Below are 10655 nucleotides of genomic sequence, written 5' to 3' on the forward strand. Positions count from 1 at the left end.
AAGGAGGCAAATCAGTCTTGAGAAAGGAGAACAAACATAGAGACATCACAGTTCCTTTCAACATATGTTACAAAGCTAGAGACTTCACACTTCCTGATTTCAAACTATATTATAAAACTACAGTAATCAAAACAGTTTCAGAACCTTCTCCTGCAGTCACACCTGTGACCCCCTACTACAATCATTGCTCCCAGAATTGAATCCAAGAGTATGTCTGCTCCTGTTATATCTTCGATAGATCCAGGGAGGAGATTGAAGAAGAAGCAAATGGAGATGTTTTTGATATAGAAATTGGTGTATCAGATCCAGAGAAAGTTGGTGATGGCATGAATGCTTACACGGCGTATAGAGTAACAACAAAGACCTCTCTTTCCATGTTCAGTAAGAGTGAATTTTCAGTGAAAAGAAGATTCAGTGACTTTCTCGGTTTGCATAGCAAGTTAGCAAGCAAGTATTTACATGTTGGTTATATTGTGCCACCAGCTCCAGAAAAGAGTATAGTAGGCATGACCAAGATCAAAGTGGGTAAAGAAGATTCTTCATCCACTGAATTTGTAGAGAAACGGAGAGCAGCTCTTGAAAGGTATCTTCAAAGAACAGTAAAGCATCCAACTTTACTACAGGATCCTGATTTAAGGCAGTTCCTGGAAAGTTCAGAGCTGCCTAGAGCAGTTAACACACAGGCTCTGAGTGGAGCAGGAATATTAAGGATGGTGAACAAGGCTGCCGACGCTGTCAACAAAATGACAATCAAGATGAATGAATCGGATGCATGGTTTGAAGAAAAGCAGCAACAATTTGAAAATCTGGATCAGCAACTTAGGAAACTTCATGCTAGTGTCGAAGCCTTGGTCTGTCATAGAAAAGAACTTTCAGCCAACACAGCTGCCTTTGCAAAAAGTGCTGCCATGTTAGGTAACTCTGAGGACCACACTGCTTTATCTAGAGCTTTGTCTCAGCTTGCAGAGGTAGAGGAGAAGATAGACCAGTTACATCAAGAACAAGCTTTTGCTGACTTTTACATGTTTTCAGAACTGCTTAGTGACTACATTCGTCTTATTGCTGCAGTCAAAGGTGTGTTTGACCATCGAATGAAGTGCTGGCAGAAATGGGAAGATGCTCAAATTACTTTGCTCAAAAAACGTGAAACTGAGGCAAAAATGATGGTTGCTAACAAACCAGATAAAATACAGCAAGCTAAAAATGAAATAAGAGAGTGGGAGGCAAAAGTACAACAAGGAGAAAGAGATTTTGAACAGATCTCTAAAACAATTCGAAAAGAAGTGGGAAGATTTGAGAAAGAACGGGTGAAAGATTTTAAAACTGTTATTATCAAGTACTTAGAATCATTAGTACAAACACAACAGCTGATAAAATACTGGGAGGCATTCCTGCCTGAAGCCAAAGCCATTGCCTAGCAAGAAGATTTCTGTTACGAAGATCTTGGATGTTTGTTCCAGTTATGCTGAATTCCGCAGTGAAATCATTTAAAACCATCTAAATAAACCACTCTATATTTTATGAAAAAAAAAAAAAAGAGAGAGAGAGAGATGAGGACCAATGGGACACAACTCAGAGTCCAGACACAAATCTAACCATATATGGTCCAGAGAGCTCTGACAAGGGTGCCAATAATGCACAATAAGGTAACAATAGTCTTTAACAAATGGTGCTGGGAAAATCAGGCAGCCACAAGCAAAAGAAGGAAATTGGATCTTTATCTTACATCATATAAGAGAATCAACTCAAAATGTATTAAAGACTTAAAGATATGACCTGAAACTGTTAAAATTCTGAAACAATAATATGATGGAAAAGATTCATGACAGTGGTCTTACCAAAGCTTTCAAGGATAGGACACCAAAACACCAAAACAAAACAAAACCAGACAACAGAAACAAAATTAGACTAGTGAGACTACATCCAACTAAAAAGTTCTACAGAGCAAAGGAAATGTAACAGTGAAAAGGCAATTTACAGAATGAAAGAATGTATTTGCAAACCACTGATCTCATAAGAGGTTAACCTCCAAATCATATAAGGGACTCCAACAACTGAATAGAAGAAAACTAATAACCTCATTTAAAAATATGCTCAAGACTCGAATAGACATGTCTCCAAAAAAGACCTATAAATGACCAAAAGTTCTATGAAAAATGCTAAACGCCATTAACCATCAGGAAAAGGTAGATCAAAATACCATGAGGTATCACCCCACCCCTGTCAAGATAGTTAATATAAAAAAAAAGACAAAATGTATCGGTGATGATACAGAGAAAGTGGAACCCCGTGCCCTTTTCAAAGAAAAGCAAAATGGTACATGGAAATTTTCCTCAAAGATTTAAAAATTTAAAACTACCATATGACCCAGCAATCCCACTTCTGCATATTTACCCAAAGGAAGGCAGATCGGTGCCTTGAAGAGATAGGAGTACTCCCCATATTCACTGTAGCACTTACTCCCAATAGCCAAGGTGGGAAAACAACCTGAGTGTCCTCAACAGATAGAATATGTAAGTAACATCAGAGAAAATGTGGCATGGCTTATACCTACAATGGGATACTCTTCGGCCTTTAAAGAAAAAATTACATGTCAACATGATGAACCTTAAGGACACTATGCTAAGGTAAAGAGCTCAGACACCGAAGGTAAACTTCTGCACAATTCTCCTTCTAGGAGATAATGAAAATAGGCTCTCAGGAGTGGTTACCGGGTGGTACGGGAAGGAAGAAATGGGCATTAACTGATCAATGGACATAAATTTTCAGCTAAAATGAATTAATACATAGAGATTGGAAGAACAACATTGTACCGAGACAAAAATACTGTACTGCACACTTAAGAATTTCAAAGGGTAGGGGCACCTGGGTGGCTCGGTGGGTTAAAGCCTCTGCCTTTGGCTCAGGTCGTGATCTCGGGATCCTAGAATCAAGCCCTGCATCGGGCTCTCTGCTCAGTGGAGAGACTGCTTCCTCCTCTCTCTCCGTCTCTGCCTGCCTCTCTGCCTACTTGTGATCTCTGTCTGTCAAGTAAATAAATAAAATCTTTAAAAAAAAAAAAAGAATTTCAAAGGGTAGATCTTCTATTAATTGTATTTTCCACAATAAAATTAAATGTTAAAAAGTTAAAAAAAAGACATTAGCATGTTTATGGAAAGACTTAGAAAAACTAAGCACTTAATATATAATGAACAATTATATACATTATTATTCATTTCTATGTTGAAATACACAGCAGCAGAGAAAAAGATCACATTTTTGAAGCCTCTGTACTACAAAAAAGTGCTCAAAAAAAAAAAAGGATATTTTTTGAGGACCCAGGAAATATCAAATACAGCAGCAGGGGTTGATCATGCATAAATAAATAAAAATATGAATGGTTTCCACCTGAATGAGCTTATAATGTTGTAGGAGAGACAAGAGAGTAAACAAATTTTATTCACAAATTCTGGTGTAATGGGAAGTAAATGACAAGGTGCAGATCTCCAGGATCAGCAAGTCCAAAAGCCCCTCTTTGCCAAGTTAAGACGTAGTGAGAAAGACGCAGTCCCAGGAGTTCAGGCAGTGGGAGGAGCTAGAACTCAGCACAGTTTGCAAGCTAAGGACATACTGCATGACTGACGCATACTCTGCAAAGAGGGAGGCGCGATGTACGTGGGTGAATAAGGTGGCCAGGGACATGGTCGTTCACAGCTTTACAAAGTTTCAAAAGTAAGGGGTTTAGAATTGCTTCTTATCTACCTGTTGAAACTAACTTTAAACACTGGGTAGTTTATGTTATTAAACAAATACGTCTTTTTTGAGTGGAGAGTTAATTAAACAGAAGCCTAACAAGTAAAGAGACCAGACACCAGGCTACCTACTAGCAGTCAAGGGGAAAAGGTTGGTGTATGCAGATTGCGATCTGTGGTATAAGCGGGATGCTTGGTGGATGTTGGATTTGAAGCTGGTGGGACAGTTTGGGCTGATGCTACCTTGAAAAGTTGTCAGAACGTACTTTTAAGTCAGAAAAAAACAAGTACAATAAAGTCCGTATTCTGTGAGCTCAATTATAGTGAAGAAATATGCAATTAACTTCCCAAATAGAATGTTATTGCCAGTTGTCTCCGGGTGGTAGGATGATGACCGGGTTTATTTCCTTCCTTGTGACCTTTTAAATACTCATTGAACATTCTAACAGATCTTGCTTTTTAGGGGCATCTTATTGAAAATATTCGGAACAACAGTATCATCTCTGAGATACTGGGACTATCTGATCCCCCCACCTCTTTTTCTCATGGTTCTCTTAATCCCCACTGCAAAATCTCTTTCTCACAGTCCAAGCGTTACATTTTAATTAGGGGAAAAAATGCCACATCCAATACTCTAAGAGTCTGTTGTCTTTTGGTGTTTGGTGCTACAGAAGAGCATTCTGAAGGCTTTATACTTTCCTTTGTTTGGATATAACTTCCCTTCTCTTCAGATATGCACAAAATGATTTTCAAGCTACAAACATATGTATCATAGTTCTTGACCTTTTTCTTCATTATTTTTTCCACAGTTATTATTGAATCTCTTCAGTATGTATATTCAGGCCTTTTAATTTTTTTTCTTTTTTCCCAATAAAATTCTCTAGTTTTTCTTTAGTAGTTCAAGCCAAAATGGTCTATTTATGACACACATACACGCCCCTTCTTGATCTTTCTTATCTTTTCTCTGTACTTCATTCCCTTTTCCTTCTGTGGCTTTTGTATCTGAGTTCCCTTTTTACCGTGTGAATTCATTTTTCTTCCCTCCTGCAAGCTATTCACGACATGCATTCTTTTTTTAAATAGGCAGTTAAATTTTTATTATCCATGGAATCTTTTGTGATCATAGGTGATTTCTTCCTTCTAATACATTCTTCTAAACGCACGTGTACTTTATGGACTCGTGAGGAAATGAGTCAAATTAAAAGAATTTTTTAAAAAAGTGGTTTCTGTATGTTTTCAAAGCTCCCCAATTTTTTTGTTCCTGTGTTTGCCTATTGTGGAGGAAGCCCGTGCTCACAGGCTCCCTGACTGGCCCCCACCTTGCCTTTTCCACTCTGAGAAGCATCCCCACTAGTCCAGCTCTCTGCAAGTGAAGTTACCCTGCCCCCAAAGAGGGGAAGTCAAAGGCACATTTCCATTTGCCTCACATACAGCCTCAACCCCAGGAAGGTCCTTACACACAATCTTGGGGGACACGCCCCTCTTCTTCGAGGGGCTGGTATCGCCATCCGTTCTCCACGCCACCTCCTTCCCACCTCGTCTGTCCTCTGGCATAAATTCCAAGTTTCTGGGGGTGTGAATGGCACCTGTATTAGTTTCCTATTGCTGCTGTAACAAATGACAGCAACATAAGTAACCAAGAACACCCATTTATTCTGTTCTCCTCCTGCACAAGACTTACTAGCCCCCATCTTCTGGAGATCAGAAGTTTGGGTGGGATTGGCTTGATCCTCTGCTCTGGGCCTCATAAATCCATAATGTTAGTGGGGTTAGGCTCTTTTCTGGAGGCCTTGGAGAACGGAGGTCCCCATCTTCTTGCCGGCTGTCAGCCAAGGTCTGCTGTCTGCTCCTAAAAGTGGCAGGTGTTCCTTTCTATCTGTCCCCTCTGTCATCAGAGCCCAAGTGACATAATGAATGCCCCTAACCCCTCCAATCCCTGTGGCTCCCCGCCCTTACTTCCCTCTTTTGCTTTTCAAAGTGCAAATGATGATTAAATTGAGGCAGAAGTACATATAACCCAGGATATTCTCCTTATCTTAAGATCAACGATTCTTAACCTTCAAGTATCTTCAAAGTGTTCTTTTTCCACATAAGGTAAGTAACCGACAAGAAGCAGAGATCACTGATGCATTGTCATTCCTACCACCACACCCTTCCCAGCATGCATGGAAGGGAACAGCTAAAATACACATGTGTTAGAGAAGCCAGTCCTTTTGCAACAGGAAATAAGCATAAGCTGGCTACTGTTACTCTAATTTAACTCCCTATAAATCATGAAACAACTAAGTTGGTCCAGGATCATGCATATCAATATGCCCTAAAAGATGAAATGTTATGCAAAGAACCCGTAATCTTAAAATTCCAACAAGCTTATAAAGCAGCCACCTGGGTGCTTTTCAAGCAGAAATCGAAAGGTTAGTAAGCTATTTTGGGCAAATGGTATTCTGGATAGTCTATTCGAAATTAGAGAGCCAAGTAGAAAGTATTTGTTTACTGTGAATTAATAGTCATTAAATGAGGTGTTTAGGTAAATTTGATTTTATAAAAGAAAGAAACAAGAAAAGGAGAAAGGAAAAAAACAACAACAATCTATTCAGTGAATGCATTTCGGTGAGCCAAAGAAGCTAGTTAATTAAAAATACATGGATTACATGGATTATAAAGGTTCGCTGAACAGGGTGTCAGGATATAGGTCTTAATTCATCTGTTTTATGTAATATTTGGGTGGAGAGTAAGCAAGCACAGATTTTAGAGAGCATCTTAGCAATCTGTAGTTACGTACATTCTAACTGCGATAGAATGTACACACTTATCAAAAGAGGACCCACTTTAAGGCCTCTGCCTTCAGCTCAGGTCATGATCCCGGGGTTCTGGGATCGAGCCCCGCATCAGGCTCTTTGCTCCGTGGAGAACCTGCTTTCTCCTCTCTCTCTGCCTGCCTCTCTGCCTACTTGTGATCTCTGTCTGTCAAATAAATAAATAAAAATCTTAAAAAAAAAAAAAAAAGGACCCACTACAGGACGTACCCACTTCTAGATATTTGCAACTAACCTTCATGCTAATGCTTTCTCATATTTCACCCATCTTTATCAGTGTGATAAAAATGAAATGGTGGTCATGAAAATAAACAAAGGTTCTTCTGCCATGTGTTTTTATTTTTTATTTTTTTAAAGATTTTATTTATTTCACAGAGATCACAAGTAGGCAGAGAGCTGGCTGCCATGTGTTTTTAAAGATGAGACTGAGAACTTCTGGAAGAGCTGATAATGTAGATGTGGGTTTTTTTTTTTTAAGATTTTATTTATTTGACAGAAAGAGAGATCACAAGTAGGCAGAGAGGCAGGCAGAGAGAGGGGGAAGCAGGCTCCCCGTTGAGCAGAGAGCCAGATGCGGGGCTCCATCCCAGGACCCTGAGATCATGACCTGAGCCAAAGGCAGAGGCTTAACCCCCTGAGCCACCCAGGCCCCCTAGAAGTGGGTTTAGAGACTGTTTTCCGCTGAAGCCAAACACAATTACAAAGAAAAACCAAATTCTTAAAAAGCCGGGTGAGGGGTGTGGGAGTGAGAAATACATGATCACTTCTTAACTCAGGAACCACAAAAAGTATAAGGAATTTAAGCCACAGAGAGAACAGATTAGATACAAAGAAATGGACTTGCCAAAGCCAATACTCAATTTCCCTCAAGGAAGAGGCTCCGTGCTGGAGTCTAGACCACCCCTGGGCTCTCCTCACCCTGCTGCATGAAAGCTGCAGTCAATGAACGAAGTACAAGGCAGTGAGGTAACAAAGTGAACTGGAAAGAAGTGGATAGGGCTAAGCAGAGTCCTGAAGATGGCACAGAATTCCAATCTCGAACATATGGACTACCTAGTCCCTGAGCCAATTCTGGCCTTGATAAAATTACCTCAAATAAAAAAAAGGGAAACGAGAACAAACACAAGGAAGACAAGCTGATGAATAAGGAGGTCTCTCCTTTATTAATTAGGTTTTCTTAATAAAACAAACAGCAACAATAAAAAGAACATTCGAAGCTTGTAAGGAAAAAATTCTTGATCTCAAGAATTACCTGTTTCTACATGACAAAATTGCTTACCAAGCATCTAACAAGCAAATTTACTGGGAAAAAAAGTAAGCCATACTAAGACACAGCCTGGATGACTCATTTAAAATACAAATATCTCTTTGACTGTGAGGTGCCAGTAAAGAGGGAAGTAATATTTACAGTAAAAACAAAACAAACAAACAAACAAAAAACCTGTCACCTAGAAACATTAAACCCAATCAATCTGAAATGAACAAGGTGAAAGAAATAGAAAGATACATTCGAATAGGCAAGAAATTGGGGAGCATAGTTCACAAGTAAATAGCTTCTTCTTTTTTTTTGTTTTTGTTTTTGTTTTTTAATTTTTTTATTTTAATAAACATATAATGTATTTTTATCCCCAGGGGTACAGGTCTGTGAATCGTCAGGTTTACACATTTCACAGCACTCATCATAGCCCATACCCTCCCCAATGTCCATTTCCCCACCACCCTCTCCCGTCCCCCCTCCCCCCCGCAACCCTCAGTCTGTTTCTTGAGATTGAGTCTTTTATGGTTTGTCTCCCTCCCAATCCCATCTTTTCATTTTTTCTTTTCCTACCTCCCCCTAACCCCCCCCCGCCTTGCATCTCCACTTCCTCATATCAAAGAGATCATATGATAGTTGTCTTTCTCCGATTGACTTATTTCGCTAAGCATGATACCCTCTAGTTCCAACCACGTCGTCGCAAATGGCAAGATTTCATGTCTTTTGATGGCTGCATAGTATTCCATTGTGTGTATATATATATATATATACCACATCTTCTTTATCCATTCATCTGTTGATGGACATCTAGGCTCTTTCCACAGTTTGGCTATTGTGGACATTGCTGTAAATAGCTTCTTCTTAAGAAGACCTCAATGATTTAAAGATCTACTTTGCCCCCAAAAGAGGTGATTTAAAGGAATTTAAAAATATATATGTGTTAGTCCTTAGAATTGAGTCTTCAAATAAAAACTAGATTTGACCCCCCAAAAAAATGCAACTTCCTAAATTAGAGAAAAATGGCTTTCCCTTTCCTTTACAGGAATCTAGCCCTCAAACCAGACAGGGTTTCATTCTGGCTAAACAGGGCAGGAAGATGGGGCAGAGAAGAGATCAAGGACAGCTGCCCTTCTCCGAGGAGCCAGAGGTGTTTCCGGCACATTTAAAGCCCAGGCTTCGAGTCTCAAAGACCCGTAACCCTTCTGAGGGAGGCCAGGTCAGTCCTGGGAGGAAGGCTTTGGTGTGGAAGGTGGACAGCCTACAGAGGGCCTACAGCATGGCACATGTGGCTGGCTGCCCAGGAACAGGAGGCAGGCCTGCAACTCAAGTCCCTTTCTCTGAAACAGAGCCAAGAAACACGCTGTGGACATTGGCCAACTGATCTAGGTTCAGCAATCTTCCCTCTGACTCAGCTCCAGAAGAGGAACTTGTCTGATAGGGAGTTTTTAAAAAATCAGAAAAAAATAAACACTTGGTTCTATTTCAGCTGTAATCAGCAGTAGGTAATTTTTTTTTTTTTTCTTTTAAAAGGATGATTTGAGCTGCTCATTGTTTAGTTCCTATTTCTTAGGAGGCTCCTTCCTTTCTCATTCATGGCTGGGGATGGTCATGGGGAGGTTATGGGTGAACTGTTTGTTGTTGTTTAAAAAATTAAATAAACTTTCGAAACAAAAAAAAAGGCAAATTTATTTGAAGGTAATTCCTTAGAGTCAGGAAGAATAACCTTAATAAATAAAAGAATAATTTAATAATAAAAATAATAAAATTATATGTAAAAGGATGTGGAGGGAAGTTTGGATATGCTGGTTCTTTAATTTACAAAGAAACAAGTCAATTGTCAGGGACTTCTGGTTTCCCATCCAGCATGGGAGTCATTCAGACATTGCTACTATTCTAACAACTAGCAAAAATCTAAACAAAGAGAAATATCAAAAATGCTTCTTAGATCTATTAGAGAAGGAAGATCACAAGGCAAACTGCCACCCCAAGAGTGGGGAGACAGAAAGGAAGACACAGAAATTTAAAAATTACTGGCACAGAGACCTTCAAGGAAGTACCAGCATAGGAAAATCTGACATGTAATTGATGAATCACTGGAGGTTCAGAATGGACAAGCCTTAGAGAAAAAAACTCCAGGGGAACTAGTCATCTGGGGGATTCCACACTTCTGTAAGCTTCAACTCCCAGAGTTTACCAGATTGTCATAGTGAATGTCAGAGAAGAATACCCTTACGCTTTTGGTAGGAGAAGGGAAAATGGTGAAATATGCCAGAGGGTTCTGTTACCTCAAGAGAAATTATTCTGCCAGAGCCTAAACAACCTGGGGGAAGGGAAATAGACAACATAAGCCCCCACTAGCCATCTGGTCCCACCTAAGGGGGGTAGGAAGGAACTGAAGAGCACAGGTGAAGTTCATAGTCCAGGAGCATGGTTTCACCAAGAAACTAAAACCGAATCATAGGACAAACTCCAGAAAGCATCCTCTCCCCCCACACCTTCCCACCACATTACTAAAGGTGTATTTATTCCAATTCCTTTTCACTAGTACTTCAGGTCTACTTCTTACAAAAAATTATAAGTCATACCAAAAGGCAAAAACACAGTTTGCAGAGACTATAAAAGCATTAGAACCACAGACAGATACAGCAGGTAGGGCGGAATTATTAAAGAATTTTTAAAACCATGATTAATATGCAAATGGCTTTAATGGAACAAGGAGAAAAGATATGAGAACAGATGGATAATATAAGGAGAAAAATAGAAATTCTAAAAATAAAAAAAAAAGGTAATCAAAACCAGTGTAACTTTTGATGGGCTCATTAGCAGGCTAGATACAGTTGAGGAAAGACTCTC

At 39.5% G+C, this 10655-nt stretch overlaps 1 protein-coding gene across 1 annotated transcript; it reads left to right on the forward strand.

Annotated features, from left to right (window-relative positions):
* Positions 1 to 210: 210 nt before the first annotated feature.
* LOC308343830 (sorting nexin-2-like) lies at positions 211 to 1501 on the forward strand (the record flags this gene model as incomplete). The annotated part of the gene is given in 2 exon segments (XM_080805011.1): positions 211 to 225; positions 228 to 1501. Coding segments are annotated over 2 exon segments (1206 nt in total). The 3' UTR covers positions 1419 to 1501.
* Between the last annotated feature and the right edge of the window lie 9154 nt (positions 1502 to 10655).

This window comes from Martes martes (assembly GCF_963455335.1).
Source record: "Martes martes genome assembly, chromosome: 5".
Classification (NCBI taxonomy): Eukaryota; Metazoa; Chordata; class Mammalia; order Carnivora; family Mustelidae; genus Martes; species Martes martes.